General features: G+C 37.4%; 1 protein-coding gene, 4 long non-coding RNA genes and 1 pseudogene across 7 annotated transcripts; 3 read left to right on the top strand and 3 right to left on the bottom strand.

Moving 5' to 3' along the window:
• Nucleotides 1-5,439: 5,439 nt before the first annotated feature.
• LOC116926916 lies at nucleotides 5,440-6,412 on the bottom strand (annotated as a pseudogene).
• Nucleotides 6,413-6,546: 134 nt separating this feature from the next.
• LOC123474145 lies at nucleotides 6,547-7,093 on the bottom strand. The gene is made up of 2 exons (XR_006648791.1): nucleotides 6,668-7,093; nucleotides 6,547-6,578 (listed from the first exon to the last, which is right to left on the bottom strand). It is a non-coding gene; the product is annotated as an uncharacterized LOC123474145 (long non-coding RNA).
• Nucleotides 7,094-7,200: 107 nt separating this feature from the next.
• On the top strand, nucleotides 7,201-8,383 carry LOC116929835. Of its 2 annotated transcripts, XR_006648790.1 has the most exons (4): nucleotides 7,349-7,492; nucleotides 7,553-7,627; nucleotides 7,713-7,932; nucleotides 8,008-8,383. It is a non-coding gene; the product is annotated as an uncharacterized LOC116929835 (long non-coding RNA). The 2 variants fall into 2 exon arrangements; XR_004398078.2 differs by lacking the exon at nucleotides 8,008-8,383 and having other exon boundaries at nucleotides 7,201-7,492; nucleotides 7,713-7,983.
• Nucleotides 8,384-11,290: 2,907 nt separating this feature from the next.
• LOC116928038 (ubiquitin domain-containing protein UBFD1) lies at nucleotides 11,291-12,719 on the top strand. Of its 2 annotated transcripts, none has more exons than XM_032935092.2 (6): nucleotides 11,291-11,696; nucleotides 11,765-11,916; nucleotides 11,984-12,109; nucleotides 12,167-12,257; nucleotides 12,325-12,407; nucleotides 12,510-12,719. In XM_032935092.2, the coding sequence occupies exons 1-6, from the start codon at nucleotides 11,531-11,533 to the stop codon at nucleotides 12,618-12,620; spliced, it is 729 nt and encodes a 242-aa protein (XP_032790983.2). In that variant the 5' UTR covers nucleotides 11,291-11,530; the 3' UTR covers nucleotides 12,621-12,719. The 2 variants fall into 2 exon arrangements, with proteins under 2 accessions (XP_032790983.2, XP_032790982.2); XM_032935091.2 differs by having other exon boundaries at nucleotides 11,292-11,696; nucleotides 12,316-12,407.
• Nucleotides 12,282-13,417, bottom strand: LOC116928039. The gene is made up of 2 exons (XR_004396923.2): nucleotides 12,753-13,417; nucleotides 12,282-12,682 (listed from the first exon to the last, which is right to left on the bottom strand). It is a non-coding gene; the product is annotated as an uncharacterized LOC116928039 (long non-coding RNA).
• Nucleotides 13,418-14,571: 1,154 nt separating this feature from the next.
• On the top strand, nucleotides 14,572-15,656 carry LOC116929775. Its single transcript, XR_006648686.1, has 3 exons — nucleotides 14,572-14,612; nucleotides 14,697-15,035; nucleotides 15,122-15,656. It is a non-coding gene; the product is annotated as an uncharacterized LOC116929775 (long non-coding RNA).
• The last annotated feature ends 856 nt before the right edge of the window (nucleotides 15,657-16,512 follow it).

Here is a 16,512-nt window from a genome sequence, read left to right as displayed (position 1 = left end):
CCATATATAGTCCCCCGTGGTCGTGTATCGGCCCCCAGTCTTAGTCTTGTGAACCGTCAATACAACGTACTGTAACACTATTTTAAGAGAAAAATTTCGGCTGGCGGCCATGTTTATTGCGAAACAAACATGGCTTCCAGCCACAAAAGCTAATCTTAAAACACCAAGGTGCGTTCGTTAAACAATGGGGGTACGCGTCAGTCACTTGCTCTATTTCCCTTTCACTAACTGTCATTTTTCCACATTCCTTCGAGAAATTGTATATTAAAACAAAACAAAAACACAACACAAAAAAACAAAAAAAAAACAAAAAAAAAAGAAAAACTGAAAATTAACAAAACAAAAGAAGAAACAAAAGAAAAGAATCATTTTATATTTTCTGAAAATGTAAATTACCTTCCATTTCTACATTTTATCCTTCCTTCTAACTAATTTTCCATATCTCCTACCAAATCCGTCTTCCTAAAAATTTCTTATGACGGATAGTATTTCATCGAACAAATACAACCATGAAGTCTACAACATCAAACTTATTCAAGTTTATCTTCAGAAAATGTTGCTGTACTTCATGCTAACAACAATATTATGCACCACTGCATTGGCATTCGAGACTATAATCTGCAACTGCGATAATCCATCAGCAAAAGAACATTTACGAACAAATGACGAGAATTGCCCGTAATTGCTGAAACCGACGCAAAAAGAAGTCGATTACATGCTATGGACAAACAGAAGAGCTGGAATTAAATTCCAAGCGTCAATCTGCAGAAGATGCATGAAAATCAACCACATCACGACAGATTTCTTCGGTCAACAAATAATCGTTCCAGAAACAGTTGCGCTGGAAACATCATTAACCGAATGCACCATTATGGCTAAAACAAAACGATGCAACGACGTCCAAATGAATTTAACCGACGACAAATGTGGCTGGTGGAACGAATGGAACGAATGGAAGCTGGTTCTCAACCGTCTCCCCATATGTAATTAATTGCATTATGGAAGAAACTAGACTCATTCGACAAGGAGAAGATGACATCATCGAAACTCCTCTTGGAAAAGCAAAGTTTTCAGACGGAATTCATACACACAATCATCTCACGATTATCTGGGTTATCACAGTAGCTACTGCATTCGACAACACTCCCAGACTTGTCAGTAGCGGAGAAGGCGCTCTCATCAAAACATCGACTCCAGGAACATTTCGCCTCAAAGACGAGAAACAGCAGTTGGCATTACATATTAAACCAGAAGGCAGATGCCTCACAACTGCCTGTCGCCATAAAAACGAATCATTTACAGTTAATGGAGAAGAACACCTGTTCATCTCAATCCCCCACCTCGACGACGATAGCGAAGAATCCGACTACAAACCTTCTCAACAAGAAACGACAACTTTATCAAACACTAGTAAAAATAACACAGTAACTGCCCTGGAACAAATACTCAACACTCAAGTCGGTTTGGCCGCACACGTCCAATGTGTACGCGACAAACTGACTGAACAAGACAGTGATATTCTGAGAATCATGAGGAACACTCAATGCGAATTAGTTCGGACTAAAAGAGCTCTTGCAACCTCAGCTGCTCAATACGACGGATGGCTAGCAGCCAGCATTCTACAACTTCCCGAATGCATGAATCTTCAAGCACAAGGAGAAACTGTATTGTTGAAGCAATGCAGAGCCATTAGAACAACATTCGCTACCGAAACGACAAGCTGTGGACCTCAACCTAGATTCAAAAACTTCACCATCGCCACAAACGGCTGGGAACTTGCCCCGTACAGCCCATGCTACTGGAGAGACCATTACGTCAATTTTAATGGAAGGCATCATGTCTATCGTAACGGTACTTGGAAGAAAGCCAAAGCAACCCTTTTACAACCAGAACGGGATTTGCCTACGTCCTTCCGCTACGATAACGATAATACACATGACTATGAACCACAGGCTAATCCTGCCTACGAAACGATATCTACCTCCTCTACTGCAAACTCAAATTTGGACTAGACCGATTACGGGACGTAATCTTAAGGGCTCGGGAGTCATGTAACAGAATTCCAATTCTGCAAGCATGGCTTCTTCACTTTATCTCCCCCACTTGAACCTACCATTAGACTGCAAGCAGCAACAGAATAGACCTTTTTCCCATCGACTCCCCAAAAGAGTTTTACAGTCGCCCTAATTTAATCCGTAGTCTTATTAGGGAAATTGAAGTGCTTCCAAACTTTTTCACTTGCCTTTTCGAAATAACTATAACAACCCGGGATTGAAAAAATTATGGGGATACATTGTTCTTTTGCCAAAACTGTATTTAAAAAAAAAGATGCGATTTATAGAAGAAAAAAAATTGTAAAAAACTGAAGGTGCATTATCCCATAAGGAGCCATGGTAAACGCGCGGAAAACCACCGCGCATTTCCAAACTTTCTTCCGGTAGTGTATAGTTTTTCAATATAGTATACTGTAGATATATTTAAATTCCATTAACAATTAAGTACATGTCATACGTCTATACTATTGTAACAGAATTCCCATTCTGCAAGCATGGCTTCTTCACTTTATCTCCTTCACTTGAACCTACCATAAGACTGCAAGCAGCAACAGAATAGACCTTTTTCCCATCGACTCCCCAAAAGACACCTGCGCCGCCCGAAGACATATTCTTACATCAGCCGACTAACACGGGAGCACCCTCATCTAGCCGGAAACTCCTCGAACTCGAACTCCGTTAGCTCTGTCCAGCTCGTTAATTCCTTTAGTCCCTCTTGAGCACCTTGCAGCTCCTGCCGGGCTCTGAGACTCAGTTTAAGGTACCAGTCAGTTCAGTTAAGTTAATTCTGTGAATTGGACCCTTCCCTCACGTATTGCTCAACTGTTACAATTGGTATGTCACACCTCTATTTATTTATGTCTGTAGATTAGACTTAGTAGCCAATACACTTGCATTGTGGATCAGCCGTCTCCTTTTTATTTATTTAAACCGCTTTTAATTTAATTATTTCGTAAAGGGAAGAATCAGTAAATCCATGATCCCTTTACACATATTGATAAATTATATGCAGAACTATATATACTCTAATCATATGACCTATGATTCTATTGTAAGGAACGGTCAGCCGCGTTCCTTACATCCCTTTCTCCTTTCCCACGCTTACCACCCTCTTCCCCTCTTCCACCGATAGGTCACCTACCGATGGCTCCGGACTTCGAACGTGTGAATTCTCCACCTAGGTGTAACATTTACACACAAAATATTAATTCCCTTTGCGACACCTAACCCTAAGTGACCTTGCTCCTTCGTATAAATGTTGCCCCTTTCCAGATTGTCAGTCAGTCTCTCTTGCTGTCTTCTGCAGTCTTCATCAGCAGTCTTGTGTCAGTCTTGTGTCAGTCTTGTGCCCTATTTGTGCCAGTCATGTTCCAGTCGCTTTTCGTTAATCTTTGAGTCTCTTTGCAGTCTTCGTCAGTAAGTCTCTTTTAATCGGACTCGTCTCGTTAACTGTTATCTCGGTCTTTGGCAAAAACGTTGTGCAACAATAAACTCATCATCATCACACACAACTTATTTCCCCCTATTCCAATATTAAAAGTAAGGAAAAGTAAGAAAACCATTCCCCATCCTTACACTATGCATTTTTAATACCAATCATTTTGCATAACCAATTATTTTTCCCATTACAACTTGTGAGTTTGTTCTCATTTAAATTTTTTAGTGGATTAGTCAATGTTCCAAGCTGAACAATGGATAATAAAAGAGTAACAAATTATCAAAGAATGTGGAAAGTGTCAAACTGCAGGAAAAGGAAAATTGAATATGTAAAATTATTCAGCTTACCAAAGGAGGGTAGAAGCCGTATGGTTGCAAAGAATGGACATAACTCTAAATAATTTTACTATACATTGTTCAGCTTGAAACATCGACTAGTCCACTAAACAAACCAAAAAACCAACCACAAAATTGTTTTGTTTTAGGTGCCTCCCGTGTGGCGTTGCCATAACAACACAAGTTCTAATGAAAAAAAATATTCGGTCTTAGCAGATAAAATGTTCCATCGATTGCTGCGTTGCACGATCTGGGAAGGGTAACAAAAAGATGTCGAAAAGTCCTATGGGGGGTAGGGATCGGCCCCGATCTCGGGAGATCGGGGACGCCGCAAACCCTCACCGAATAAAAGAGAATCGGGGACGTTCGGTGCAATGATTTTTTTTTGTGTGTGGTATGGTTCCAGCACCAGCGCTTCCACTTCTAGGGTAATCGAAAATTGGAAATTGCCATCTAGGGTCCTAGGGACTTTCTATGGATATCGTCTTTATTGGGAATCTAGAGATTTTGTATTTTCCCTCTCAGAAATGGGGTACCCTTTTACTGGGAACATGTTTTCCACCCGACGAGAGTGCCTCTTGCAGGTATGTTGGTTCTCATTCGACGCAGAGACTCATTTGTAGTCAGACGGCACTCGCAACGGGCGAAAAATCTCCGCCCTGAAATCCTCGTTTTTTTCCAAAAGTTTTCCTCGCAGGACGGTACCCCTTTTCTGAGAGGAAAAATACAAAATTGCCATAGTGGAGCAACCAGGGATCTATGACTCTGACCTACGCAAAAAAACAAAAGTTAAAAGTGGTGACCGTGACCAGCTTAAAAACTGACACGATGGTGAAAAAATGACACATTTAATGTGTGTCGCGCCAGTACTTTCTGTTATTAAGCTGGTCAAGGGCAACCCATATTTGCATCGGGGCCGAGCACTTTTTTTATGTGTGTGTTATGTTATGTGTAATATTAAAATAGGAAACATTTATGGCAGAAAGCGGTGCTAGAAAGGGTCTAGTGGGGGATTGAAATCGGGGATTGTAATCGGGGATGGCCTTACATTCAAGTCGGGATTTGCACCAGGCACCGAAATCACCGCACTGAAAAATAATTATCCCCGCACCGAATCGATGAAAAAACTCCACGATCAACGTGGAGCCGAGCCCTAATAGGGGGTTATAGACGATAGTAGTCTTCTACAGCGTAGTTTGTGATTTTACTGTGAAAGGGGACGGAGAAATAAAAAAAAAATTGTAGCCGAAGTAAGAGAAAAATAAGAACATCGGTATATGAAATCCAATATCTGCAAAACAACTTGAGTAAAATATACGAATTTTACCCATATTTTTTTTATTGCAATCATTTATCATGCATAAATTTTCTTAAAAATCCAATAGAGCAGTAAAACATCCTGTGTTGCGCGTTCTCCATAAATGCGCAAAATCTCATTTGTGTCCAGGATGGTCTGCTGCGGCTGCAGCGTCTTATGGAGAAACCATCTTCTTCACGTTAGAAAAATTCGCTTTTCTAACTATAATTTAGATTTCCCTTTTTTTCCCTAGTGTAAAGACGGGGAACGAAGATAGTTTTCCTTACTTTTTATATTGAATATGGGGAATAGTTGTGTGTGATGATGATGAGTTTATTGTCTGACATCAGGAATTATACGGTTAAGTCTAGAAGAGTGTTTAAGGAAAATACAGGAATAGGAGTATATTGATTATAGGAACACAGTGGCGAATTTATTGCATTAGACATCAATTTGCTCAATTATGTGGGAGGATTGATTCGATTTTCTTGGAGGAATGATTCGGCTTCTGGCTGATTAGGGCGTTGGCGGTTTCGTTGCCTCTTCTTTCTCCGTGGGGGCTCTGTCGATCGTTCTGAGGCTGTGGATTGGGTTGAATATGAACTCGTAAGAGGCATAATGATTTGGATCGGTGGTGGTGTGGCTGTTGCAGTAATGGCTGGTGGTGTTTTGTTGAAGCAGTTGAGTTGAAATATTTTTGACATGATTGGGAAGGCTTTGAGTAGGAGGGACCCGATACCACAAAATCTTACAGCGAATACTGAAATCATCCCAAAGCCTGAAATGGCTCCGAAATTTTTTATCCAACCCCCCATTTTAGCTACAAAATCTACGTGAGGGGCATCGCTATGGTGAATTAGGACATTGGAAGTGAGAAGTTTTTTTGTGTTGTCTTCTTTGAGTGATGCTCATGAATGGTGGCGAGAATGTCAGCCATTACCGACACATGACTCAAAGGGTTATTTTGAATTGCTGGGTGCATTTGCCGGAGGGTTGCTAGAGTATTGTCGGCTTCGAATTTCTCTGTTTCAATGATTTTTCTACCTTGAACTTGGATGTTTGCAAACACCGGAATCCATTCCCCATTTTTGTGAGCGTGAGTTTTCCCGTTAAAATTTACAAAATTTGAATACCAATAGCAGTCGGTGAAGGGTACGAGCTCCCAACCTTCGACTGCAATTGTAAAATTGAGATAACGTGGTTGAGGACCACATTTTGTAAATTCTTATTAAATTCTTATTTGCAACACAAATACCATTTGTGTTGGCCAATTTCAAACACTTGACATCTAAATATAATCCATAGTACCATTTTCAACTAATTGCTTTAGACACTACACATTCTGGCAAAAGCCAAACATCAATTAGTGAAGGTTTTAGTTAAATAATAGGAAAAATAAGAAAATTACCAATATTGTTTTTGTTGTTAACACTATAAACAACAGCAGACGAGATCTACAAAACGTTAAATTAAAATTACTTCAAAAACACTTACGGTAAAAAATTTGTATTCTAAATTTAACCTGAATAATCTAGTTTATTACCTTGTGTCTAACTATTTTCTATCACTAACTGTGATGACTCGACCGCTTGAGACCAACCGTGGGATCACCCGCTTCACCGATTGCCAAGATCCTCTTGGGAACAAACCAGCTCACCCCTCCAACCCCAGGCTCTGTAATGGGTGTCTTGCCAGTCACCTAGAAATACATTCAGTTGAAACCAAGTCATCACATTAACCACTTTTGAAATAATTCAACTAGAAAAAATAATCCCATAAGACACCCTGTTAAAAAAGGGTGTGGTTTTCCTACGATGGCGGATAGAGACATTGCCGGACTACAGGAATCCTGCTATCCGCATTCTGCAAGAGGTCTATTATTACAGCAGAGTCATAGAACCCTGGTTGGTTCACTATGGCATTCCCCCCTTGCAAAAAAGGGGATGCCTTGAGCAAGCCAAAGGTCGAAAAAAACTAGGTTTTGGGGGCGGAGCTTATTTTTTCCGCCAACGGTCGTAGCGCCGTCTGGGAGAATACTAAGAAACTTTCGGTAGTGAAGAGAACCGAGAGAACAAAGGGAAAAAATGGCGGCTAAGCGTCGGTGCGCTGTAGCTGGCTGTCAAGTGATGTATGGAAAAGAAAACTCTAAAGAAAACGGAATAACTTTTTTCCAGATTCCACCATCCTCTTTCACTGATTGAAAGTCGTTGGTTTCTTCCAGTAATTTGACGTCTAATTCCCGTTTGTGTAGTCGTCATTTTGACGATGCCGACATTGTGAAGGGTAGGACAATTGGAGGAACTTTTTTTCGCATTTCAACGTTGGAACTTGAAAAGTGATGCAAAGCCCAAGCATTTACTGAACCTTGGTAAGGAAAACAAGTCACCCTTTTAACTTTTCTCTCTGATAATAATACTTTTTAATGTAGATCAACCAGTGCCAACCCGAGGACTGAAGAGTTTTAGACAGCCATTTCAAGAGAGGCCCAACGATAACCACAAAGGTAGTTGATGTCACACTACAATTATTATTTTAACAGAGAAAATTGCATTTTGTATATTCATTACCATAATTTGAACCATCATTAGGGAAAACCCTGGTCCATCGGAACAATGTAAAACAGGGACTACAGACCAAGACCTTTTATCAATGTGGGCCTCGAGCACTAAAGAAAGAAGTTGGGCATGCTGGTGGCGGCAGTTGGTCTTGTCTATCGTTGCAAAGAAAAGATAAAGAAACGGTTTCATCAACGTCTTTTCTTGTTCCTCGCAAGATTCAAAATATTTATTTTTTTACAATAACTAACGGGTAATTTTTTTTTTTGTTTTTAAGTGAAGAATAAAAAGATCTCCAACCTGATATCCCATTCCGAAATTTTGCTAGTCGTAACGAAGGAAAATTCAAAAAAGAAAGAAGGAGACGTAAGAAAACATGCTAATAAATAACACTGGACGTAGAGGTGCATATTGCATTGCATGCAACTGTCTCATTAAGAAACGAAAAAAAGATAAATAAATCTCGCCTGTGTGATCAGCCCGGTGGCATTTGACCAAATGTCGGTTAGAATTTTTCCGCATTTTTCGTTCAGGGTTCCTTGTTTGCTACAAGTTAAGTGACATAAGTCACTTTTCCATCAACTTTCTGTACCTGTTAAGTGTTTGTAATTCACAGATAAAGCTTTAAACTAATTTAAGCCTGTGCCGTATGCTCTTTTTACGAATGTATTTGAAAACAAAATTTAAAACACATTTGAACAATATCAATTTGTGATTGTTTGTCGTGTGTTTGGCGGTTTCACTTTAAAGACTTAGAAAATTCTCTGTGTTTATGTTAGAGACTCCTCCCAAACTTGATGGCTAAGTAAAATCCTTCGCAATTGGCCCAGTTGTTTTACAAAGGGATATTGTGATTGGCGAATGCCTAACAAGCCCGGTAGAGGCAGTGCAAGCGTCGGAGCAAAAACTGCCATATGGCTTGCACAAGGTATCCCCTTTTTTGCAAGGGGGGAATGCCATAGTGAACCAACCAGGGTTCTATGACTCTGATTACAGTAATTTTAATGAAATTATACCGTTGCTTAATTAAGTAATATTCTAAGAAATGAAAAAAAATTTTAAAGTTAAAATGTATTGTATTACGGAAAGGAAACAGAAAGAAAAATAAACAACAAACATAAATAATAACAAACACAAAACAAAAAAATAACGGCTCGGGGATTTTGTGTTTTTGCCTGACAGGGTTCAGGTCCCTGAACGAGATGGAGTCGCAACTGAATGCGTAAGGCAAGTTGCGCTAGTATAGCGAATTGAGCTGCCTATCTCTTGCTGCAAATTGAGGCCAGGGACCTGAACCCTACCAGGAGTTGTCGTCATGTTTTGCCTGTCAGCGTTCAGGCCCCTGAACGAGATGGAGTTGCTAAGAAGAAACCTCTGCATGATTGCAAGATCTGTTTGCCCTACACTATTACCAGTTTTTATCAAGTTTCGCTAAAAAGATAGAGCTCAAAGTCCCCATGAAGTTAAAAAAAAATTGAAGTTAAAATTACGTCTTGAATTTACAAAAAACCATCTAGATGCACAACTTACGCATTCCAATTGTGGCTAAAACGTAACTTGGACACTTTGTTGCGGAAAAGACTAAAGACAATTTCTAGATTATTTTGCGATTCTGATGTACCAGTCCCTAACAAATAAAACAGAAAAAAGAAAAAAAAAATTATATTCTATAGAAAGCTCAAAGTGATAATAAAATAAAAATAATTTGAACTCCTGAATGAGCCTGATTAATCTTGGATAAAGTACAAAACAGCTATGAATTGTAATCTACAAATGAAATGTGCAACAAAATCTTTAGTGTTTGGTGATATGATAAGTTCTCAAGTTTATCTTGAAGTTTAATTACACCAGAAATCAACAAGTGCCATAGAATTTAAGCCCAGAACAAAATATTAATAGCCATAAAAACACAGGATACTGCAATATACTGACTCTTTCTCTCTCCAATTCGGGCACTTTTCCAAAACAAGCCCAGAAATCTGAAAAAAAAAAGAATATATTATATTGAGCAAGCTGAAACATGGGACTTTGTTCATTTTACATTATGTCTATGTTCATCTTACATTATCTAAATGTACATTTTTCTACAGCTGTACATAGATTTTAAGCATTTGTTTAACAAACTTAGGTACACATACCATTAATGGATCGAAATATAAGAGAATATCAGATGATTGTTATCAGTACATAGGAAACAAGGGCTCAAGCAAAGATACACAACTATCTATATGTAAACTCACCCTGTTTTGTTACGATCTAGTAGACTAGTCAATGATCGAATATATGCACATGTGCAAATAAGGAGTAATGTGATTGTGAGAAGAGACTGGAAGTTAAACAATGCAGACTGCAGATAATGAGAAAAACACATGAAGCAGTTATAAAGGCAAGATTTGTTATGTTTTGGCCAATCATTTTAATACCATATCGAAGTTATGCAGAGCCAATATTGGGAATAATTCTATGAAATAAACTAAGTTGAAGTACAGGTTGTTGGAGAGACTTCAAACGAAAAAAAAAACAAATGACAAGGGTAAATTGCGGAACGGAAAAGTATGTGATAAATTAAAGGGTAGTGCGCACTGCGAAGTCTAAGCTCGGGTAAATTGCGGGATCGAATGAAAGAGAGGAAAAACCGAAAACAAATGTAACAAATGTAATGTTATACTAAATCTTTTCTTTTCAATATTTTGTAACAAATTTTACGCCCCTAAGAAATAGCTATTATTTTATTTTTTCCTTACTTGTGATTTCATTCCTATGAGTATGATTTTTCTGGGAGTAGGTGTAGGAGAGAGGAACAAAAACCATCACAAGAAATTAGGCCCACCGCTTGAGTCTAATTACTCATCAAGTCGACAAAACTCTAAACTATTAAAATTCTTCGTGTTTCCTGGGATATTCTGACACTAATTCAAAAATGTGTTTAATAATATCGTCTAAGGACCGAAAAAATTTCATGTGATTTGACCCTTTGATGACAACAACGATACTGGACATTTTGGCTACACGCTTCAATTGAATGTTAATTCTCACCACCAAAATCCACTTTCCTTTCGACATTCTTTTCAGTTATGTATTCGTTTCATTTCATTCTTTAGATTTCACATCACAAGTAGTACTTGTGTGCATAATCCATCAGTTCTTCTGCATTGATTCTAACTTTTGTCCCCCATTAACTGCATATATGAGAACCCTATGGGAGAATGCCGTTTTTGTGGCGCTTCCAGAAAACGACTTTTTATCCAAACTCGATGGAAACTGTTTTTGAAGACTCTATATGGTAGTGGGTACATGGTAATTTTTTTTTTCGAAATTTCGTTTACAGCAGAGCTTAACGCGCACTGAAGCCAAAGTATTTGTATACAGCCGTGAAGACTTCATGTAAATGGCTACTTTGGCTACCTCGTGTGGCTTAACGACTAGAGATTGGGAAGAAACGAAAAGATCTATAAAAACATCTGAATTAGGCTTATTACAGCATTTACTCCTAGGCTCTCGTGATTTTTAAAAATACTACGGAAATCTAAGTTAAAAATCGAAAAAGTTTGATTCCTCATTTTTGCAGTGTCTTTTAAGTGCAATACAGCCTCAATAGGTGGCGATGTGAGCGGTAAATACCGAAAAAAAAATTTGTTTTGTCAGGTTATCCAACTAAAATTGCCTAGCCTTTTTCAGCTTCAAAAGGAAATCAAAATTAAATTTTCAATCACTCCCTGTCTTTCAATTATTATGTGAAAAAAGCGTCGACGTTGTCTTATCATTATCCAAATGAATTGGAGTCCAGAAAGTTTTTGATGATTTAAATACGTTGACGTATCGTTTCATTACAAAACAAATTACTAACGGAAATGGAGGAAAAACAGGAACATATTGAAGATCCAGCTCTTGCTGGTGATATTGATGGTGTTAAAGATGTGATATTTAAGGTGGTTTTTAATAAGAAGAAACATGATGTTAGCTTTCCTTTGGATGCCACAATTGCTCAGTTAAAGGATCACTTGCATACCATTATAGGTAAGATGAGCATACTATTCATTTACATTTAGTGGGGAAAGTATTTGATGAAGAAATGGAAATTTAAGGTGTACCAAAAGAAATGCAGAAAGTCATGGTCAAAGGGCTTGCCCATGATCAAAAATCTTTAAGAGAATCTGGAATTGTTTCAGGATCCAAAGTCATGGTCATTGGATCAACATTCAATGATGTTCTAGCTCTGTCCCATCAGACTGCACAAGTATTTTCCCAATACAGTAAAAAATTTATAAGTATCAATAAATATCATGCATAAAATACTTCCTTAGTTGATTCCTGAAGATAAGGTAAAACCAAGTGTTATCAAAGAACCATTGTCACAGCAAAAAATACATAGGAAAATTTTGGAAAAAGGACCCCCTGAGGATGCAATGCCTGGTTTAAAGAATGTGAAGGTTTGTTTGTGAAAAATAATCACAAAAAAATATTGTTTAAATTGTGCTCTTTTCTAGGAAGCATTACCACCTCATCCATTGTATGGAATGTGTAGTCGTGGGAAAGTAAGACTGACTTTTAAGATGGAAAATGATCAGATTTGGATAGGTGGAAAAAGTTTTCAATTTGAACTATTGAAACACAATTAACTGTATTTCATATTTAGGGACAAAAGAAAGAACAGAAAAAATTAGTATGTCTACAATCAAAACCATTGTGAGTGAGCCAATAGAAGGTCATGAAGAATACCACATACTTGTAAGACAGTTTGCAATATGTTGCCATCCTGTTTCCTTCTCTAAGCACCGTTTTGACGGCCGAATAATCAAGTAATTTTATAAAAACTCTTGTACCATCCAGGGGATCCAGCTTGGTCCAACTGAAGCTTCAAGATATTGGATCTATTGGATACCATCTCAGTTTGTGGATGCAATAAAAGAAACCATTTTAGGAAAATGGCACTATTTTTAATTTAGAAATATGGTCCTTTTCCTGAAGTTTTCAATTGTTTCAAATGCTATTTAAGACTGCCTCTACCAATAAAAATTTATGGTGTTTGGCGCGTGAAAAGAATTTGTCAGTTACTTTTAACTTGGAAGTTACCCAATTTTCAACGCTTTCTTCTTCGAAGTGTAACATCAGGTTAGTAGCGATATATTTCACTAACGTATCTGCTGGTGCTTGTTTTTGAACCGCTTAAAATGCTTTCGAATAAGAAATATGCAACGGGTGTCTTTTTTAAATTCCAAAACAAGTTCCTGACAGTAGGCTAGGCACTAAATTAAAACAAAGGTGAGATGTTAACAGACGAAAAGTCTCGGATGGGACTAATGCTGGTAGTATGGCCATTTTAGCTGAAAAAGGGGGGTATACCTAGGACAATTAGTAATTTGAATTTTTTTTTTGCACTATTTCTACTTACTTTTTAAGGAAGTGTAAAAAACCCGTACAAAATCGTACTGTGGGATCACATATAAATTTGCAATTGAAAATTTGAAAATCGGAAATGGGGGTCTAATTGTAAATATTTTATTGTTTTGAGTACATGTAATCAAACTTTATATGTTAATAAACGTGTGTTTCAAATTTCGATGTTTTTTATGTAGATTTACTATTTTTTTGTTAATTCAGGAGTTACTCAAATCGGTTTCCGCGTCGAAATTTTTTCGCCGTGTTTAACACGGCGCTTATGGCGGTACGCGTCATCTTAAAATTAATGCTGCATATAAACGAAATAACATTAAAATCCCCAAATACTCTAGTTTTTTAGCCCATATAACCTAGTTTACTTTTTATTTATTAGATTTTATGAGAATAACACAGCAGAAAAGTTATTTATATTAGAAAAAACTACCCTTTTTCAAAATTCCCAAATGTTTGACAACACACCCGCCGGGTGTGTTGTGGCGAAAGGGGTTGTTGAAAAAGGGTAGTTTTTTCTAATGTAAATAACTTTTCTGCATAAAAAACATAAAAACATAATTAATTTCTTTAAACACAGCTAGATTTTTTTTATTTAAAAAATGAAATAGAAAATAATAGATTTTTTTATCATAAGAAGAAAGTATTTAATCAGTTTTGATTGTTGCCGTAATGTATAACAACAAATTCACAGACATTCTTTTAGTTGTTATACATTACAGCAACAATCAAAATAGATTAAATTCATTCTTCTTATGATCAAATTAAATTTTTTTATATTTTTTTTATACGAATAATCTAGCTGTGTTTAAAGAAAAAAAATCTGAGCACTTGAAATTGATCCCAGTGCCCCTGGTGGCGCAAGCACAAATCTTAATTTTCTCTGTAAAACATTTTGTGTAACAACTTTGGGGTGTAGGGAAGCATTTTTTTAGTTCAAATAATTCAAAAACATGCACTATATTCTAATAGACCAAGATCGGATGCTGAGTTGCCAAGGCTGAATTCCGACCTGCGGTATTTGTCCTCTCGGGCCCTATAGGAGGGAAATGAAAAATAATATATTTAATTAAGTTGTAGTTAGTTTTATTACAAAATCTTTTGGAATCGTGTACTATACCTCTGTGCTGATATAATACAAAAAATTTTATCTCCAAAAAAGCTGTTATTTTTCCAGGAAACTTTTTGAAAGGTACTTGTTTACATTTTTACAATGTACCGTAGCAGACGTTAAGTGATTGACTGTGACTAGTGACTGTAGTGTCAAACTGTTTTCGTTTTTTATGTCATGAGTAGTGTAGTTTGTGATGTCGGTAATGAGTTGTTTGACACAATTAGTCTTTTTAAGTTATCTGATTATGCTAAAGGACTTATTCATAAGGAAACAGAAATTTACTTAGAAAAACGTCTGCTTCTTGTTCTACAGTTGTAATACGGGGAGGGGGGTGTTGTGGAAAGGTAAACAAGTACCTTTCAAAAAGTTTCCTGGAAAAATAACAGCTTTTTTGGAGATCAAATTTTTTGTATTATATCAGCACAGAGGTATAGTACACGATTCCAAAAGATTTTGTAATAAAACTAACTACAACTTAATTAAATATATTATTTTTCATTTCCCTCCTATAGGGCCCGAGAGGACAAATACCGCAGGTCGGAATTCAGCCTTGGCAACTCAGCATCCGATCTTGGTCTATAGAGTTAAGAAAAACGCGTCGTTCGTTCCCCCGACCCCTGAGCCCCGACCCCCGAGTTTTAGTTACGCCCGGCGGCAGCACTACAATTAGATACAGAAAAAATTGGAACGCGATTCCACCTCCCATTTTACCGACCCTTCGTTGGTGTCCACCACGGAGGCAATGTTGTTTCGCATTGGCCCAACAATGTAGCTGTTGTTGTTGATGTAAAGTAGGTAAAAGGCTCTGTAGCATTCTGGAACCCAACTTTTTCTTGATTCTGCAAATTAATGTAATTTATTGTAACCATAATTATCATTTCTAACTTTACCTAAAAACTTTTAAACTATACGAAATAAAGCTGTCTTCCTGAATTAGGTCATCGTGAGCAGCGGGCATGGCATTTTCTTTCATTGGAGCAGGAGCACTTTCCTCGGATAGGGCAGCCGGCTGACCATCTGCTTCTCTTTCAGGAAAAATACCAGCAGACACATCAACACGCACACCATCCTCTTCAGGATCACCTTCCATGCTGCTGTCATGGCTACGAAGCCTTCTTCTGGTGACAGGGTTTTCACTTAACACAGAATTAGGAGGATTCTTCCATTTTAGCTTAACTTCTAAAAAAAAATTTGGAAAATTTCTTCTCCTCTCACACTAAATTTTTCATTTCCTCCCCTTCCACGTAGAGGTAATGAGAGGGATTACCCCTTGGGTTTGGGTATGTTAAGAAAACTGCATATTGAACTTCATTCTCCTCATGAAGTCTTTCTCAATTTTTTTTTTTTAGTTTTTACCCTATCCCATCTTTTCCAACAACTCCATTTTGATCCAGTTGCCCTCTTCTCGTTAAGTCTACTTTCTGTGATAAGTTGCTAATAATGCAGAAATACAATTTTAATTTTAAAATGTACTTATTGTATTGAAAATCTAGTTATATTACCTTTAGCGTCTCCGACAAAGGCATTTAAAATGGAAAAGGAAACCAACTGATGGGGAAACTGACAAGTTTTTCACACAAAAAAATCTTGATCAAAAACTGACCTGTTGAAATTTGAATTCAGCACATGCGTAAACAAACAGTGCGCAGAAACAAATCCGTTCCAACTTTTTAAAAAAGAAAACGGTTTCAAATCAGACCAGTCCTTAACGGAAATGAATCTGCTCAAACTTTTAAGAAAGAAAACGGTTTCAAATCAGACCAGTCCTTAAGACAATTTTATAAAGTAATATATCCGCGAACGGAAATGAATCTGCTCAAACTTTTAAGAAAGAAAGCGGATTCTAAATCAGTTTTACTACTTTTACTAAGTTTAATTTCATCTATTAACGGAAATTCACGTTTGAAACGGCAAAAAGCGAACAGAGTTCAAACATCGGCGAACGGATTCAAATCTGAATTATTTCGAGCCATTGTACTTACAGTACCCGCCCTAAGTGTCCGAACACTCGCTGTTTTCAGAGCTTTTTAACAAGGGCTCTTACGGCGAGTTTTGCGCGGACGGCTAGTCGGGAGAGAAATAATTTACGCACGCCAATGAAACTTTTGTGTGTCGTTCAGAAAAGAACGGAGTATTTTTTAATATATTTTTTTTATTACCAATCGCTGTGGAGCAGCATGCTAGTTATCAAACATTCGAACACCGCTGTTCGGTAACATGGGAGCTTATGGCATTACCTAATTTTTTTTTTTTTATATTTTCTTAACAAAAGAAATATTTTTGAAACATAATTCTTAGGCTGTTCGATAAAGCACCCATTTAAGAATA

Source organism: Daphnia magna, linkage group LG7 (genome assembly GCF_020631705.1).
Source record: "Daphnia magna isolate NIES linkage group LG7, ASM2063170v1.1, whole genome shotgun sequence".
Taxonomy (NCBI): domain Eukaryota; kingdom Metazoa; phylum Arthropoda; class Branchiopoda; order Diplostraca; family Daphniidae; genus Daphnia; species Daphnia magna.
The sequence above is the reverse complement of the archived record's forward strand: the minus strand, read 5'-3'. Positions and strand labels throughout refer to the sequence as shown.